Source organism: Typha angustifolia, chromosome 15, assembly GCF_048772165.1.
Source record: "Typha angustifolia cultivar Huaian chromosome 15, ASM4877216v1, whole genome shotgun sequence".
Lineage (NCBI taxonomy): Eukaryota > Viridiplantae > Streptophyta > Magnoliopsida > Poales > Typhaceae > Typha > Typha angustifolia.
This window is the reverse complement of record NC_133253.1, coordinates 10,095,932-10,116,234: the sequence shown is the minus strand read 5'-3', so window position 1 is coordinate 10,116,234 and position 20,303 is coordinate 10,095,932. Positions and strand designations below refer to the sequence as shown.

Here is a 20,303-nt window from a genome sequence, read left to right as displayed (position 1 = left end):
CAATTTACTAAATCAATGCAATCGATAAAGATTACCAGTCACTATCCTGGAACATGCTAGTTCCTAAACGTATCATGATAAGTTCACACGGATATAAAGCTTGATACAATCTCTTATTCGTACACATCTCAATCATAGGTTTTACATGTTATGCATAGCAATAAAATAGCAGTTTAGTCATCTCAGGCCTACCAAAGCATTAATCATACTTATCATCACTTACCGAGCTATTTATCACACAGGGTAAATACTCTCAAGAAACATTCATCCATCACAAAATCATCCATCATCTCATACATCGAGTGGGGGATATATACACATTTAGCGGTAATGTCACCTATATGTGTATGGCGACACTACATGTGACCGGTTGTCTGTGGCCATCAGACTAAGGACCCCGATCGTAAGCCCATATCTCACTATCTTTAAATCATCACCGCCCTCGGCGGGAGAATTGGGAGCCCTTGGCTCATCATCAGACGCCCTAACCCTGCGTCGTCGGGTACAGCTAGAGTTGTATCCCCGCCTCACAATCATGTTCTTCTATCATCATAATTTAGTCCTGACTGTGCAGTATAACTACCAGAATGTTACGCAGGTTTCCCGACCTCAGGTGTAGGCCGCTAATAGTATAGTCATATAAGATACACTCTACCCTTAACCCTGGGCTGAGTGAGTAAGGGTACTACTGCCTAGTCAGAATTCGACTACTAATGATAGGTGGAAGTGGTGCAGTGTCTATAAGTGTATAAAACATGTTATAGTCATCATGATCATTACATTCTATATTCACAGCAATCATACATCTATGCAATGGTATACCATACAGGATACATGTAAAGCATTATCACACTAATGTTTATGCTACATTAACATTCTCATAATATTATGATGAGCAAGTTATCAATGGTATATGCCAAGATATAACATGGTGTACTAACTGCATGCATTAATACCGACATTTTCTACAGTGTCATGACAGGTATAATGACTGTAATTATATTAGTCTAGGTTTGTATAACTCTACTCGCTTGGGGGGGTCTCCACAGTATGGTAAATCTCGTTAGTTAGTCGGCTTCTCCGGAATCCCAAAATCCTCCTCACGCGGTGTCAATCCTATGAATTCACGCAAGTAACGCCATACGTAAGATTAGCGAACTAATAGAATTAATTATCTTATTAGCGCATTTATGTTTGGTAAAATACATGAGTCAAGGGTCTCCTAGGGCGAGTCTTATGTTATCCGAAAATTCACATGATACTAGATTATCATTACGAGGGATCAGGCTAATCAAATCAGGTGAAAAAGATAAATAGGGTTATAGGATCCAAATGGCCCCAAATGGGCTAGGCTAGAGGCAATGGGTAGGCTCAAACCCAACCCAAATAGCAAGAGGGCCTTGGTGGGCCTAACCACAGCCCACCAAGGTTGGATTAGTGGGCTGCAGCCTGCAGCCCACCTGAGTCTAGGTGGGCTGCGGCCTACAGCCCACCCAGACCGAGCTGGTGGGCTGTGGTCTGCAGCCCACCCCAAAACCAGCTTAGTGGGCTACAGACCACTGCGGCGGCGGCGATGGCGACGGGCATGGGCAGCGGCGGGCAGCGCTCCATGGCGACGGGCATGGAGATGCCTCCTCTCCTCAAAGAGGGCCTGAAGCCCAGAGTGGGCTTCTCTCCCTCCACTGGAGCTTCTCGGATTGGCGGCTAGACACGAGGTCATTGGCCGCCGTGGACTCCGACGACGGCGAGGGAGGGGGGTTATACTACAGAATTTAACTCGAAGGCTCTCGGTCCGGGGCTTCGGCGACTCCGGCGTCGGCAACCACGAGAGAGAGGGAGAGAGGCAATGTGGTGGAGGAGAAAAAAAATTGGGGGGGGGGGGGGGGGAGGATCGTCGAGGTGGCCATGGAGATGCCTCCTCTCCTCAAAGAGGGCTTGAAGCCCACTCTGAAGCCCACTCTGGGCTTCTCTCTCTCCACTGGAGCTTCTCGGATCGGCGGCTAGACACGAGGTTATTGGCCGCCGTGGACTCCGACGACGGCGAGGGAGGGGGGTTATACTACAGAATATAACTCGAAGGCTCTCGGTCCGGGGCTTCGGCGGCTCCGGCGTCGGCAACCACGAGAGAGAGGGAGAGAGGCAATGTGGTGGAGGAGAAAAAAAATGGGGGGGAGGGGGAGGATCGAGGTGGCTGTGGTGATGGGAAGGAGATAAGAAGATGGGAAAGGTGGAGTGCACGGCAAGGGAAGGGGAAGAAGAAGAAGAAGAGAAGGGGGGGCAGAGTGGCAAGCGCCTGTGATGCACGCGTCACGAGAATTTTTTTTTTTTTAGTTTTGGGGTGTTACACTTTCTTCTCTCGTCTCTCATCTCTCCTCTCTCTCCTATCTTCTCTCTCTCCTTTCTCTCTCCTATCTTTTCTCTCCTCTTCCTCTCTTTCTCTCGAGTTTGTCAGAACTGAGTCGTTGACAAGAGGCCTGTCATTGGCTGGCCAGCAATGGCCGAGCCCCCCCTTCTCGACTTTCCTTTTTCTTCTTCTTCTTCTTCTTTTCCTCATTTTCTTCTTCCTTGGTTCTTCTTCCCCTACTAATGTACTATTGGGCTTGGCCCAGCACTGTAGCATACAATGCTGACCAAGCCTAACACTATAGCAAAAGGTTTCTTTTCTTTTATAATTTTCTGTCAATTATGTTATATATTTTCTAAAGTTAAGGTAAATTAGTTTATTTAGATATTAATTATTTTGATAAATTACACTCACTAGTATAATTATTAATTATTTTTAGTATAATAATTTATTAAATATAAGTCTAATGGTTTAGCCATTGTTTATTAGATTAATACATATAGCTTTAGTGATAATAATCTTATATTTATATTTATATTTTATAGAATTATTTTTAGCATCTTATTGAAATACTAAACTTACATATTATTTAATAGGATAATGACTATTTTACATATAATTAATGATTAATTAAACAAGAGTAAGAATCACAAAATAGTTATTAATAAGATTATATTTATAATTATATTTTTATAAATCATATATATGGCCATTGTTGATCGTATACAAAAAAGAGATAAATTATTATATATATAATTAGTAAACTAGGATTCTTATTAAATAAATATAAATTATGGTAATAGCACATTAATATTATCACAATTATCATGTGAATGTAAATAATTTTAAACTTAATAAACTATTATATTTTACTTGAATGGATTATGATCGGATAAATGACTAACTTTATATGACCTAAACATTTTTAGATTTCGAACTTCTTTTTCGAGACCCCGTGGACAATGTTAACGATGAGTTGACACTCAGTTAACGGATGTGAGAGAAATGTGTTTTGTATCTTTTGATTAGATTGTGAATAGTATTATTTCATAGAGAGTTTTTCTCCATATTAGGATATATTACGTATGTATATGTATTCTATTTTGGCCTCTAGCATAATTATATGATCTAATATAGAAATTATTACAATCGAGCATATTTTATCATTCACTCAATTATTATGTCTTTATGGATATAAATATGGTGATGATATGTAGAGATGATTGGAGATTATTATATTATTATGTCTTTATGCCGAGATAATCTCTAGCATGAGTATGCATGTGTTTAAATATATAATTGAAATTGTATTGCATCATATTCCTTTTAACTTCCTCACCACCTAAATTCCCAAGTTGTATAATCTATTATAGTATTAGTTAAATACATATGATTTGTCATTTAAAAGGAAAGTATAAAATTTGATTGGTAGGATAATTAATAGAAAGCATGAGAATACATAAGTGGGCACGAGACTTAGGACACTTTTGGTGGATGATTTACTGCTCGATATATTCGCGATCCTGTGGCCTTATGTTTGAGGTCATTAGCCTGTATACATAGCAGGCATTCAGACACATGCCGTTTGCTAGAATATACGTGATGAGTTATTCTCACATTGTTTTTATCAGCTAGAAGAGGTATCTGGTTTGGATGGATATTGATATACTCTTTGTAGATGGTAGGGTATGATTGTGACTGAGGTACCCTTAGTAGATGGCGGGATATGCTTTGAGCTTTTGTGCATGATAATGAGATGAAGTACCGGATATTGATTATGCACAGTGGTTAAGTACTAACACAATTACATAATAAAAAAAAATTAGCATATAAGACATTTATTAGTTTATATGAATATGTATTATATTCATATAGTACATGCCATATACAATGCATTGAATCTTTGGAAAATTAGTATTTTGTGATTACACACTTAGTCATTGTGAGTTGGAGCTTCATATGGATCATTCACCTGTTTGTGTGCCTAGATGAATTATCCTAGGGTTGTTGTGGGGTTGTATGAGTCTAACAACAATCAAGAAGTGCGATAAATCTATCCATCAACAAACCTTAGAGAACTGTGATAAATCTATTAGGGTAGATCTTGTAGATTTAACTTTTAGCAGTTCATCTTGTACAAGTATTTTTAAGTGTGACATATGGCATTTTGAGATAAATTGGTGATAGTTACCACACTCAGAATCTCAAGTGCCACTAGAAAACCCTTGTCGGCAAGGTATATCTTGTTGATCGTCGGCTTCTAGGCTTTTGGCACAATTTCTTATGCCTTGTGTAATACCAGGCCATGCTGGTCTTTTCATCCAGGAGGAAATCTGTTCTTAATTTTACTTTCTTCAATTTATGTCTTTTCTGTCCCATTTTTCTGCAATATATGTTTTTTATGCCAACCTATTTAATGATATTGTTAAGTTCACTATGTTGATCAATGGATTTTTTCTACAGGATAAAATTGGTAAGCACTTTACTCTTGCATAGGAGTTTGCAAGTCTTGAAATTTGGTGAGGTACTACAAAACTGAAAGGACAACCTTACTCTCTGACATATTCTTCTCTTTTCCATTTTTTTCCTCAGTGTTTAGGAGCTTTAAGGTGAACTGATATATTATTTGCTTTACAGAAGTTTCTTCCAGCACCACTTGTGCTTTTCAATATTGAGATTTATGTTTTTAGTTCATTACTTTTTCTTTTGTAGTCCTTTGAGGTTTAACTAGGTCCAACTGTTAAAACTGGTTCAGTTTGTCTTCATCATGATTAATCTTTGCCAAAAGGAAAATTTGGTAATTGCTCCTTGGTTGTCTGAGCTCAGACAACGGACAGTAATGCACTTTTTCCTACCTACTAATCAGTCTATTAGGTTTCATCTCGAAAATGTCTTAGTCGATCATTAAGTTCAGCTAAATATATTCCCAGAGCATAATCAAGAAAAGCAATCATGGTGATGATTCAATACTTTTAAAGTATTAATTTGGTGATATATGTGGTTCGTCATTTTCTTGGAATTGACACATATCATATTTCTTTAACACTGTTGTTATGAATACAAATTGGGCAGACCTGATTTTGTGTTTGAATGGATCCATATGAATTAAAAATGACTTGCTTAGACTTGAACAAGTCCAAGTATTGATATAGGACAACTAAGTGAATGCATAACTAATATGAAGCAATAAAGTAAACAATTATATGCACCTGAATATAAATACCAAATAGTATGATGCAAACTGAGATTAATAAATAGTAATTCCAAAATATTGCTACTAAAATAAAGCAAATTTCACTTCAGATGCTAAGGAATAACAAGAAAAGGTAGCTGGTGTGATCTGAAAATCAGATTCAAACATCACAATGTCAAAGAAAGAACAGTATTAGTAGTTTCACACTTTGTGTCGCTACAAGAAATGCATATAAATGAATGCATCACTAATATGAAGCAATAAAGCAAACAATAATATACACATGGATGTAAAGAACAGTATTAGTAGTTTCACACTTTGTGTCGCTACAAGAAATGCATATAAATGAATGCATCAGTAATATGAGGCAATAAAGCAAACCAGTGATGGCCGTGCCGTGCCACCATCGGCACTGCATGTCGCGGTCGGCACGGGGCGTGCTGAGCCGGCACGCCCCCCCCCCCCCGTGCTAGTGGCACGCCCCTTATAATGTTTTTAATAAATTTTTTAAGATATTTAGAGATGTTTCTGGGTATTTGGTATGTCAATCTTTGATTTTTTTTGTCTAAATATATGTATTAAAATTTAAAATCTACATTACAATGTTTTATTTTAAGATTATTTTTGTAAATAATCTACTTTATTAAAGATAAAACAATAGTTGAATATAAATATTATTCAACACATAATATGATTGAATACATTCATTAAAATTAATATTAATGATTAAACACTCCATAATATGATTTAATACTCCATAATATAATTGAACACATAATAACATTCAATACATAATTGATAATAGTTCAATAATTAAAACTAATATCTAGTTGAACATAGAATGACGAGGAGGATCAAAGACTTTATTTGCTAACACAAGAATAACATGGAAATATTGCGTTAAATACTGTCGATATTCTTCAAAACTTATCCACTGATAATATTGCTTATTATCACGTCTCACATAGTTTTCATAGAAATAAGAATTTTATAATTCTTCGATGATATGATATGGATATTGAATATATACGGGAATGACCGGCACAGGCACATGCACACCATAAGCATATGCAGATTGTAGATATGGAGTATAATAAGGGTGTTGTGGCTCTGGTGGGTGTGATTGATATGATGGTAATGATGATGAACTCATATCATCCTGTGGGCGCACTTCTCCTGATGTTCTGCTACCTATGGATTTAAGTCCTTTCCTCATTTGACTATAATCATATTGAGCTTGAGATGGTCCCTTTCCTTTCTTCTGTCTCTGATAAATTTAGCTTTATGGTTGTCTAGGTCTAGCAAATGAATTGTCATTCCAATTTTAAAAAATGACAAATAATTTGTCATTTTAAAAATGACAAATGACAATAATTAATTGATGAAAATAAGAAAAAGTTAAAAAAATGAGTTCTACATGTCATATCATGTTTGTTAAGAAAATAAGTAAAGTTGATTTGATAAAAATTGATGGAAATAGAAAATTTTTAAAAAAAAAGTCTACATTAGCACATGACCGGCACGGATCGGCACGGCACGCGTGTCGGTTGGCACGGGGGTGTGCCACTGGCACACCCCGTGCCAAGTGCCGTGCCTCTACTGGCACGGCCATCCTTGAAGCAAACAATGATATACACATGGATGTAAATACTAGATGGTATGACAAAACTCAGATTAATAAGATAGTAATTCCAAAATATTACAGCTAAACTGAAGCAAATTTCACTTCAGATGCAAAGGAATAACAAGAAAAGGTAGCTGGTGTGATTGGACACCCTTCTGATCTGAAAATCAAACTCAAACATCACAATGTCAAAGGAAAAACAGTATTAGTAGTTGACACTGTCTCAGCTACAAGAAATGCATATATAATATCCAAAAGAAAATAAGGTTGTTTCTTATGCGTCAAAACAGTAGTTCAGTGTTTGCCAATGGTTACAGCCAATTTTGGCATGGTTAAAGAGGTTATCAGGTACTCTGATTGAGATTTGCAAAATCTGAATTGGCACTGATTTCAGCTTCTAGCAACTTCTTCCTTTTGATTTGTAGTATTCTAAAGACAGGACATACCTGTCACTCCCAGATTGTTCTAGAAGTAAAACAGAACAAAGGAAAGGAAGAGAATGAAATAAGAGAAGGGAAAGAAAGAAGAGGCATCCAGATTCCTCCTAGAGGGCGTTACACCATGGTTGTCTTGTGTGAAGGGCAGAAAATAAGATGCATTACTTCTCATGTGTTTCACTCCTGTCAAAATTTGAAACATCAGGAGTATCTTTGATATTATTTGAAGGCATTTTTTTGGTTCCTTACCTCACGACACCTTTGATTTATGAAAATTTGCTTCCCAAGAAATTTAAACCTGTGCAATCTAACCACAAGAGAGTAATTATGGGCTCAATCTGATACAAAACAACTTAGTTACCAAAACAACCAATTTAAACTAGAATAAGCACATCTAAGACTATGTTAGTCTCAAATCAAAGTAAAATTAACTTTGAAAGTCCAAATCAATTGAATATGGATTCTAATACCTAAACAAGTTATGTTAGTCTCAAATCAAAGTAAAATTAACTTTGAAAGTCCAAATCAATTGAATATGGATTCTAATTCCTAAACAAGTTATGTAAATTCATCATCAATCCATACTCTTAGATCTTCTTCCATTACTGGAAATATGCGTCGAATTTTCTGCAATCTCGATCAGGTCTGCTAGGTCAACTGTTCTTTGTTAATGCTACTACTATGGTGCTAATACCAACAACTACTTATACATTTATCTCCGAAACTGCTAAGTTAGGATTGCTGACAACCAATGGAGAATAAAAATTGCTGCTGATAATCAATCCTTTTATTAAGGACATTATATTAATCTTTCTAGTCACTGAACCTTTTAAATTCCTATAAGTTTCTACAAGAACTAACATCATATGAACCTGCCCTTTAAATGACAACAAATCTCAAATCATTGATTGCTGAAGTGTCTACTGCTGCTTGTGAATACCTGCTAGTCTTGATGCAAATTCATTCTATTAATGATGAATACTTTGTGATTTAATCGTAAGATGAATCATTGTATAGGAGATAGGAGAGAACTTAGGCATATGGCATGGAAGTGTTGGCGTTATTTAGGTGATACTGAATTAGTGGTTTGTGGGAAAGCATCTTTGGGAGTTAACAGTGGGTGCAGCTTCCAACAGATAGAACTATAGTAATGTTGTCTAAATTAGTTCAGAGCTTCTGTACTTATCCAGGATGAGTAATATATACTTGCAAACCCTGCTTTTAGTTATGTTTGTTGATTAGTCAGGTTTAATATTCCACCGTCATATTTTTAATTAAATATTATCTTTTTTGCAGCATGTCACCTTGTGAAGAACTACATTGCACATCTTCTTAACATCAAAGTCCCTCTGATATTAGGTAATATTGTGATAGAAAAGGAGATGTTTTCTTTTTGAGTCTCTTTTGCATTTGAAGAAGTCTTATTTGTTTAATGTCTTGAGTTTAAATATGATTCTAGATACTTATATAGGAAGACACTTCCTGATTTTTCAAGTGATATTCAAGTTACACTTCATTTACAGAAAATTTCAGATTGCTGTAATGCTGCAAAAATGACCTTATAAAGGTAACTCTAAAATTTAGACTTTTATTATGTAGGTATTTGGGGTGGGAAAGGCCAAGGAAAAACATTTCAAACTGAACTGATATTTCGAGCAATGGGAGTTGAGCCAATCATTATGTCTGCTGGGGAGCTTGAATCTGAGAGAGCAGGTTAATATGCACTTTCCATATCTTTTTGAATGCACTTTGATGGGAAAATCATTTGATTGGTGACTTATTTCATTAATATATTTTCCACCAGGTTATCACTAATTTAGTATGTTGTTCAATTTCTTTTGTTGCCGAATGCTCTTTTAAATGACTTAGATTGTAATAGATTCGTAGAGGTTGCTCAACGTGGCACTGAAAGAATATTGAGTGCATAAATGTTTTGTAACACTCAAAAAAAAAAAAAATTATGTTCAATGATGCAGCTCGGGATAGAACTAAACATAGAATTTTTGAAGGCAATGTGGAGCAGTCTAACCGTTGAAATGATCTAAGATTCGAATATGTTGTTCTTTTGGAAGTCAGGAATTTAACACAACTAGAATCTCGTCAGTCGGATGGGTATATGGTGGAAATATTAACCAAAGGTCAGGAGGTAGCAGGATGAACGTGGATGATGAAAAATAGTAATATGGTTAGGGTTAGTGTTATGGAAGTGGAAAATAGCTATTGGTAGATGGGATAGTACTTTGAGCAAGTCGAGGGGGGAAAAGGGGGCTTTCGGGTGGAACTGATCGCCAAGACGGAAGAGGGAGAAGCGATGAAGCCTCGGCTGTGGGATGAAACTTGGTGTGGATCCCTAGGGGAAGAGAGGAGGAGGGAGAAAGTTGGCTCTAACGCGGACGGACTATCCGACCAACTTTGATGGACTTGATTCGGTTTGCACTTTAATTATTGCTTTTAGCTTTTTAAAATTTTAGTTGCTTTGAGATAGCCAAGGGTCTCTTTGCTTTGGGATAGCCAAGGGTCTCTTTGCTTTGGAATAACTAAGAGTCTCTTTTTGGGGAAGCCATGAGACTCTTTGGGTTAGTTGAAGAGTCTTTTCTTTCTTTGATGCTTTGTATTCCAGTCACGGGGTAACGGAAGGATCAAGATAGTTTCAGTAGCCACCTATATATAGGTGTGGTGAGCACTCGTTTTGGGCAGCGAAGAAAATAGAACATTGAGCTTGAGCTCCTTACCTCCTATCCTATCTTCTTTCTCACTTTAATTGTCTCTCCTAGGCTTGGCCATGGAAACCGCCTTCGTCTAGCCGTGCCACTCTTGTCCCTGAGGGTCTCTTTGCTTTGGAATAACTAAGGGTCTCTTTTTGGGATAGCCATGAGACTCTTTGGGTTAGTCAAAGAGTCTTTTCTTTATTTGATGCTTTGTATTCTAGTCATGGGGTAGCCGAAGGATCAAGATAGTTTCAGTGCCACCTATATATAGGTGTGGTGAGCACTCATTTTGGGCAGCGAAGAAACTAGAACTTTGAAGACGGAGTACCATTTTCGCCGTGTCGATCTATTTTAGGATTTGATTACTATTTGGGCTTTCGTGTTTTCTCCGGATTTTATTCTAAAGATTCGCGGCCATCATGTTCCTGGATCGGGGCGTGACACTCCATGGCAGCGATCACCCTTGGATTAGCTTTAGATCACGTGATCACCATTGTCCGAGGAACATTAGTTCTGATACCAATATTACGAACCAGATCTGGACCAATCTAGACATAAGAAAATTATGAAAATTTATATAGAGATAGCCTCAGAAGTCAGAGTTCTAATGGATCTAGTTTCACGAGAATCCGATGTCTGAATGAAAAGATAATAATGAAATAGTGAAGCAAGGTCAAACAGTGCAAACGGTAATTAACCGATGTTGCGGCGGTCGTCGAAGAGTGGCGGACGGCTAAGGGCGTGACACTCCATGGTAGCGATCACCCTTGGGTTAGCTTTAGATCACGTGATCACCATTGTCCAAGGAATGTTGGCTCTGATACCAATATTACGAATCAGATCTGGACCAATTTAGATATAAGAAAATTATGAAAATTTATGAAAAGATAATAATGAAATAGTGAAGCAAGGTCAAACAGTGCAGAACGGTAATTAACCAATGTTGCGGCGGTCGTCGAAGAGTGGCGGACGGCCAAGGGCGTGACACTCCATGGTAGCGATCACCCTTGGGTTAGCTTTAGATCACGTGATCACCATTGTCCAAGTAATGTTGGCTCTGATACCAATATTACGAATCAGATCTGGACCAATTTAGATATAAGAAAATTATGAAAATTTATATGGAGGTAGCTTTAGAAGTTAGAGTTCTAATGGATCTAGTTTCACGAGAATCCGATGTCTGAATGAAAAGATAATAATAAAATAGTGAAGCAAAGTCAAATAGTGCAGAACAGTAATTAACCAATGTTGCGGCGGTCGTCGAAGAGTGGCGGACGGCCAAGGGTGGTGGTAGACGGGCCAGGTAAGTGGCTGCTGGTGGAGGAAGATGGCTAGGTTTTGAAAGATTGTAATGCTTCTACGACTATAATCTACTCCTAAAAAGATAAATGTGATCTAACGGCTATAGTAAAAGATAAGGATAAAAATATTAAGGTGGCGGACGGCCAAGGGTGGTGGTGGATGGGCCCGTAAGGTAAGGTGGCTGCTGGTGGAGGAAGATGGCTAGGTTTTGAAAGATTGTAATGCTTCTACGGCTATAATCTACTCCTAAAAAGATAAAGGTGATCTAACGGCTATAGTAAAAGATAAGAATAAAAATATTAACTTAGCTAAAATCAGATTCATTCAATGATAATTATCAACACATGTTCACTCCTATTTATAGGAGCAAAAATTCCTAGTAGATCGTATCCATATTTGAGTCACGACGTATGAGACACAAATTTGATGACGGTGAATCCAACTACAGATTTTTGTTGTAGGGATTTCGGTGAATCCAAATTATGCAAGAAATGTGGCATCCTTTCCTTGCCCCAGATTTGAGAATCCAACTACATATTTTTGTATTAGATAAATAAAGACATAAACAGACTGTTTATGTTCAGTTTGTTTATAATCTAATACAAAAATTTGTAGTTGGATTCACCGAAATCCCTACAACAAAATTATCAGTTAGTATCCTTATTTTTCCGCATTCTTTTATGGTATCAGAGCTTTGTTCACTTGTATTAGATTGTTCGAACTAGTTTATGTTTAACCGATAAAATCTAAGGAGAAACTTGTCCAGTGGGAAGAAGGTCATAGGCAAGAGGCCGACGTACCTAAGTACCAAACAGAGGCAAATATCCTAAGAGGAAGGTTTACTTATCCTAGTTTGTATAGTCTTTTATGAGTAATCAGACTCCTACTAGTAACAATATCCCCATTAATAAAACTAAAACTATATGTATTAATCTAATAATAGTACATAAACAATAGATATATTTAAGGTTAAATATATTTTACCTTCCTATACTTATGCTTAAAATTACTTTACCCACTGTATTTTAAAAAGTTTCAAATCAGTTTTTATACTTGTGACTAAAGTGAGACCGTTCGCTTTTCCATCCAAATTAACGGAGCATGCCCAAAATATTTTAACAATTAAATGGCAGGCTGAATTCCCTCCACTTTTAATCTTTTATGGACAAAAATGTCCTTCACCTCTTATTAATCATTTCTTTCTTTTTAAAAAAATACTTACATGTTTTCTTCACTTTCTAAATTGTGCTAACTATGTATTAAGTTTTATTAAACCTAGTTTTTTATGAAGTTTAATAGTTATATCACATCTATGAACAAGACAAATATAGGGTTAAGAAAATCAGATAAAAATCTATCTATTTTGCCTAATAAATACGATTGGGACATTTTGGTCATTTGGACGTGCTCCATTAATTTTGATAAAAAAAACTTATGGTTTTAATTTAGTTATAAGTATAGGAATTGATTTGAGACTTTTTAAAATATAAGGAGAAACTAATTTTAGGCATAAGTACAGAGATATAAAATATATTTAACCCATATATTTATTTACAAATTTTAATAATTATAATTAATTAATAATTGTACTAATTTAGTTAATAATGTTTGTATGTATAATTTTAAAGTAATTAACTACCTAATTAATCTAATTTACATTAATAAAAGATAATTAACTAAATAAGTAAAAGAAAAGACACTACTATAGTGCTAGGCTGAGGCCAGCACTCTTGCACTAGAGAAAGAGAAGTACAATAGAATAGAGAACAAGAGAAGAAGAGAAAGAGAAGTGAGAGGGATGGAAGCCAAGCTAACGTGGAGGGGCTCGACAACTACTTGCCAACTAGTAACCTGCTTCTTGTCAAAGGCTCAGTTCAAGCGAACTCAAGGTCGAGAGAGAGAAGAGAAGACAAGAGAGAAGGACGGAAGAGGAATAGAGAAAGAGAAGAGGAGAAAGAACAAGGAAGAGAAGAGAAAGAGAAAGGAAAGGGACGGAACCTGGGCTGGCAAGGAGGGGCTCGATAGCTACTTGCCAGCTAGTGACCGGTTTCTCGTCGACGGCTTAGTTCTAGCGAACCTAAGTATGAGAGAGAGGAGAGAAGAAAATAAAGGAAGAGAATAGGAGAAAGAACAATGAAGAGAAGAGAAAGAGAAAGAGAAAGGAAAGGGACAGAACCTGGGCTGGCAAGGAGGGGCTTGACAGCTACTTGCCAACTAGTGACCGGTTTCTTGTCGACGGCTTAGTTTTAACGAACCTGAGCACAAGAGAGAGGAGAGAAGAAAATAAAGAGATCTCGTTGATGACTTCAGGGTGGCGCGAACTGATGGGCAAGCTCATCGGCAGCTGGGAGTGAAACGAGAGAGGAACCGAGCAAGTTAATGGAGAGAGATAGAGAAAGAAAGAGAGAAGCGTGGGAGCGGGCTATCGGTGACGAGGCCCACTACAATAGCTGACCTAGCCTGGTTGTGCGAACTAGCGGCTAGGGGCGCGTGGCGCCCCGACATGCCTTATGGCAAGTAGGTGAACAATTGGGCATAAGGCTGGCCACAATTTTGCCGATCACACCTTGCCCCAAATTGATTTTTCTTTTGTTTTTTCTTCTCTAAACTATTACAAGATGGGGCAACATGTGCTTTCTAACTTCAAAACTAATTTGAATACAAGATGCTATATTTTCTTATCTTCCAGTCTAATGTTCTTTTATATGGTTGATACCATCACTTATTTCCTTTGCATTCTACTTGCATTTGACACGTTTTTGTCTTAGCTAATGGCAATACAAAATTGTCAGCTAATGTTAATGTCTTGTGACTTTTTATTTTGAGCTATTTCAATTTTCAACGTAAATGAAACCTAAACAAAAATTAAATTCAAAGCATAATTCAGAAAATATAAACTAAAAAAGGCAAAATAATTTTTAATTGTCCTCTTTTCCACTCTCTTTCTCCTTCTCTCCTTTCCTCTCAAAAAATTGCCAGAGAACAGAGGAGTCTTTCGACTCCCTCCCCTTTTTTATTCTCTCTAGCCTCTCTCCTTTCTTCTCTCTTTCTTACTATCTTTAGTATTTTTCTCCCTCTCTTTCTTCCTTTCTTGTCCTCCCTATCTCTCTGTTACTGTAGCAAAAATTGCTACAGAACAGAGAGAGAACGGGGCAGGGCCAAGAATCACTCTCCCTCTAGCCTCTCCTTCCCTTTCTTTCTCTTTCTTCCTCTTCAGAACAGCCTCTTTATAGAGGAAGGAAGAGAACAAAAAAAAGAGAGAAAAAGTAGATGCTAAGAGAGAGAGAGAGAGAGATAGCAAAAAGAAAAAGGAAAAAATATGCACGGAGTCACCAGAGGCTGGGGGAGTCGGATCTTTGTTAGAGAAGCTTCATCAGACATCAACGAGGCCAGATTAGCGTCGAATGGCTTAGGAGAGAGCAAGTGGGGGGAAGTGAACACGAGAGAGTTTCTCTTTCGCTAGGCTTGGGGACATCAATTATGATATCCTCAAGTCAGATAGCTTGTTATAGATCAAGTATTGGCCAATACCATACCGATTCCAAGCATTGATCTTGATCTTGGATCCTAGGTTTCACAATCCCAATCCTAATCTCGAGTTCTGGAACCTTGGCGTACACTTTATCTATCAAAGTAGATGTGCTTATGCTCCTATCTATTGACTTATATTTTACATTCTAATTGGAAGTAGAATTTTCTTGTATGTGAAGTTCACTTGATACTACAATTGGTAAAGGGTGAAAAAGTTTGAAGTTCATTTGACACTACAATCGGTAAAGGGTGAAAAAGTCTGATTCACTTTCTGATATACTAGAATTCTAGATACCTGGTCATAGCTTTAGTTTATTCTTTTTGCAGGAGAACCGGGACGGCTCATACGTGATCGGTATAGAACAGCTTCTCAAGTGATCCAAAACCAAGTTAGAAGCTTTTATCATATTTATATATGTTCTACTTCTATATATGTTTAGCAATCATGTGCACTTCCAAATTTTATTTGCTTATTTGCTTTAAGATTTTAACATGCTGGAGAGCTCATGGTATCTTTGATAACTATTACTTGATATTATCTAAGGCTGGGTAGTTTTAGTTAAAAGAATTGAAACCCTGTTACGAGCATCATATAGAATTGTTGGTGCCTTGGTGGTTCTAATTTTTTAATATTCTTATCAAGCCATCTTGATGCAAGGAGTCTCTTGTAATTGTTGAGTGAAATATCATTTTAAGGTAGCCAGAAATGTGCACCTTTAGTAGGCAATGACAATTATGAGAGAAAGAAAACACAAGATTCTAAATATCAGTTTTCAGATAAGAATTGGCAACACTCATGATGTAGTTGCTAATAAGTATTTAAATCCTCAGTCTTTCTATTTTCAATCTCTGTCATATTATGTGAGTTGATCTTGTCATGCCTCGATCTGGGAACATAATGGCTGGGAATCTTTAGGATAAAACTCAGAGAAAACATGAAAAGCCAAATAATAATTAAATCCTAAAATAGATTGACACAGCGGAAATAGTACTCCGCCTTCAAAGTCCTCAGTAAGCGGCTTTTTTAAATTCCTACAAAATAATAAGTCCTCATAAGCTAGACGTCCAAAAAATTTTTAAATAGTCGATCCTTCTAGGATCGTAGTAGATATTCTGCAGTGCCCTACCGACTTTTCCACTAGCCGTTGAGTAAGATTAGAGTCACTAGAACGAAAATTCAGGAATATTTTTCATAATCCTGCTAGAGTCACTTAGTAACATGTCGCAACGTTACATTTCAAGAATCATTTTCCTGAACTTATCTTCTTGAAAATAAACTAAGTTCTAGATTTCACTTTTATCAGTATTCAATTATACTAATTCATTCTGAATCTCATATTTCATATATATATATATATAATATAAATCATTCTTAATAAGTTATAAAACATAAAAAAATAATAATCTAACATTTGATCTTACAAATTTCACATCTTAAAAGTAATATTTTATTTGTGATCATCTTCAAAAATCTTTCTTTTTAATAAAGATCTCTTATATTTTATTTACTGAAAATAAAATTTATTAGCATAAATATTTGCTCTAATGTTTACTGAAAATAAAATATAATATTAAATATTTTTACATATCCGAAATTCCTTTAAATTGAAATATTTCCAATTTATATATTATTTTCTGAAATAAAATAAATATTAATTATTTTCAGAAATCTGAAATTATAAATAACAAAATCCTTTGTTTATTCTGAAAATAAATTTAAATAAAATACAAATAATCTTGACATTTCTAATTCTTTAAAGAAAGTTCTTTATAACGGTGAATTTCTTAATTTTCCTATACATGTTGCATAATTGAAATCATCATATCATAATTTTATCTCACAAAATTAAACAGGATAAGAATAAATAAAAAATATATTTTTTTTATTTTATCAATTCTATTTTAGAATAATAAAATTTTTATAAAATATGAGTAGGAACTTGCCTTGATAGCTTAATCCAAAAATAATCTAATTTTCACTTTCTAATTGTAATCTGCATGGATTTCATTGCGCTCCATTATTACCTTATCTTTCATTTTCTTCTCTTTGGTATGATAAGCTCACTTTCTATCTATTCTTTATTCTCTATTCTCTTCTCTATTTCTCTATACGTCTTCATCTTCTTTTCTTTTTTTTTCTCTTTTCTCTAATCTCTCTCAAGAATGATTTTTTTCCTCCTAATCTCGATTACTGTAATATAGTACCGCCCCTACCTTCTCTATTAAAATTTCATCTAAAGTTTTCTTCTAGGTCCCCTTTTTATAGTTTAAAAAATATAAGTCCTATTAGAATAAGAATTCTAATATCTTGAAGATATATCTTAAAATTTAATTTTATTTAATCTGAATCCTAAAATATAAAGGATAAAACGAAATTCCTCATTGTCTAAATGTTTATTTCTGTTTTATTTATTTATTCGTTTATGTTTTAAAATTCCGAGTTGTTACAGATCTCCTTGATTTTTTTATCAAATGTGGAAAGGACAATGCAATCAGTAGGCTATCATTAGGGCCAATAGTAGTTTATCTGTCACTATCGAAAGACTCATCTTAGCCTCTCCTTTCGTCGTAATCTCCTTTCTCGTATGACACCTAACTAAAAGTTATCTTTGTTATACAATAGTCTATCCTCCACCTCTTTAATCCTTGGTTGAAAAGTATTCTTCATAAAAAAGACGATTCAAATCAATTATCTGATCATTTTCGATCTTTTCAAATTTTTCTCCCTTAATCTCATTATTATGGCAAAACACTAATATCTCTAACCTCTCCATTGTCAATCAATATTGTGTTTTTGTCAAAGTTCCTAGTATCGGGATCGGGATCGGGATCGGTATCGGCCATATTGGCCATTCGTATCGGATCGAACTATTTTTTAATTATATAAAATTCTAAATATTATTTTAAAATACAGAAAAATTTAGAAAAATGATAAGAAAATAATAAAATAAAAATTACTCACATATGAAGTCTAAAAACTTAAAAAATGTATTAACTTACACAAAATTTAAAACTTTGATGAATACCGAGTTGGTTCTCGTAAATTTCTATAGTCTTCATCATCATAATCACCATAAGTTTGTAAATATTGATGTCTAGGGCCTGATACTCCAAAAAGTGATTCCATCGTACTATGTCATATTGTATGGATCTTGTTGTCTGACTTGCGTTTGAGGAGGATAATAACCAGCATTTTGATCTTGTGCCTGAGATTACTGAGAATATTGAGGATAATAACTAGCATATGGATCTTGTGATGGCTCCAAATAATAAATATTCGATGTACCATAATCATAGGAAGCAACATTCTCATGACGATATCACTGATATGTATATATATTCTCTGTTTCTTTGTCTTCAATCCTTATGCCTCTTTGACTTTCCTCAATAAATGTAGATGGAACGATCTCACCACCATATGTATCATTAGGACTATGACTAGTACTAGTAGGTATACTATCTCTCATTGCTGAACGACCCGTACGAGCCTCTGCCCTCGTCGTGGTCTCTCCCAATATTTCATCTAACCATGAGTTATCTCTGTCATCTAATAACCTGTTCTCTATTTCTCTGATCTATGGAGTCAAGGGGTCTTCTTCATCAAAAACATGATTTAAATCAATCAGTTGTTCATTTTCTGCCTTTCTTATTAAATTTCTCTCCCGTAATTTCTTTCACACTGTCAAAAACATGATTTAAATCAATCAAAAACATGATTTAAACCAATTTCTTTCATACTATGATGAAGACACAGTTTCATACTATGATGTATTATTAGCTTATTGTATACTGATTATATTGAAAGTTAAAACTTAAAACAAATAATAATAAAATTATTTAATTGAATCATAACTCACTTCTTTATCGCAGAGGATTTGTTTATGAATATCGGGCTCAAGCTTGTTGATTACCTTCCTAACCAGCAATAATACTTCACTATCATTATTGACATTTTTAGAGAATTGAAATCTTGGATTAAAAAAATACCCTGTAGAAATTTAAAATTTGTAAGCATTCAAATTTTAAATATTCATAAATAAAAGTAAATTAGTAAATTAAAACTTATAACTTAAAAGCATGCCTACCAGCAGCGTGTATATCTCTATGTAGTTATTTTTTTCATTTAGAATCAATCTTCTTTTACCACTTCCTATAACTTTGGCTCATATTTTTTAATTAATTATTTTGCTATGTCCATTGTCTCATATAAGAAACTCATCTCTGATTTGTCATCAATGTTTACAAGTCTTAATACTTTGATAAAAGATTATATCAGAAACCCATTTCAGACTTGTCATCAATGTCTACAAGTCTTAATACTTTGATAAAAGGCTCAAATACTACGATGGCAATTGTAATATTATCCTAAAATGCATTTCCAAGAGCCATATTTTTCAAAGTTTCACCTGAAGATTATGTTTCATATTCTTAATTTTTATATATCATTCTTGTGATGTAAACATCTGTATAATATCATTCTTGTAGTGCATGATGCTCTCCAAGCCTAAAAAGTGAGTGGCAAATTTAGTGACGCTAAGTCTGATGATGTCCCTACCACCAATCATCTGCTTGAGTAAATTAAGAACCCAACCATAGTTATATATAAAATTTGTTAACCTCTGACTTTCACGTATGACCATGTCAATTTCAGGCTCTTTTGCAATATCCTCTAACATTAGATCAATACAATGTGCAGCACATGGCGTCCAATATAAATGAGATCTTTTTATCATCAATAACCACTTAGACTACTATTTTTTCACCGATTTCTTGTACCACCTAATCTATCAACTGACAAATATAATTTGCATTTTTGAAATGCCAGAGTACACTAAGAAATTAATTATATTTTTTCTGTTTTGTGTTTTCACCCATCACACATCAGTGTACAACTAAATTCATCCCAATACCGTTTAAATATCTCAATATAAGTATGAAGTTCATTTACCTCTGAGTCAAAATATTTAGTAGTAATATCATTTGAACTAGGAAGTGGAACACCAGGCCTTACTGATTGTACAGCGTCCACCATAGTATGATAGTAAGGACTATCAGCTACATTGAAAAGAATATAGTTATAGAAGAAAAATTTAGAGATAGCCCTACCAATGTATTTCTTTATATTTTTAATTCTTTTGAGAGCTGTCTTGATGGAAGTCTGTGT

General features: G+C 35.3%; 1 protein-coding gene across 3 annotated transcripts in view; it reads left to right on the top strand.

The window, feature by feature from the left end:
• The window catches only part of LOC140777566 (ribulose bisphosphate carboxylase/oxygenase activase, chloroplastic), a 61,595-nt gene that overhangs the window by 15,473 nt on the left and 25,819 nt on the right, over positions 1–20,303 (top strand). For all 3 annotated transcript variants that reach the window (XM_073121769.1, XM_073121768.1, XM_073121770.1), the window contains 4 exons: positions 4,808–4,817; positions 8,895–8,957; positions 9,198–9,311; positions 15,467–15,528. In XM_073121769.1, the coding sequence (XP_072977870.1) occupies positions 4,808–4,817; positions 8,895–8,957; positions 9,198–9,311; positions 15,467–15,528 (249 nt within the window). The remainder of the gene's footprint in view (positions 1–4,807; positions 4,818–8,894; positions 8,958–9,197; positions 9,312–15,466; positions 15,529–20,303) is intronic.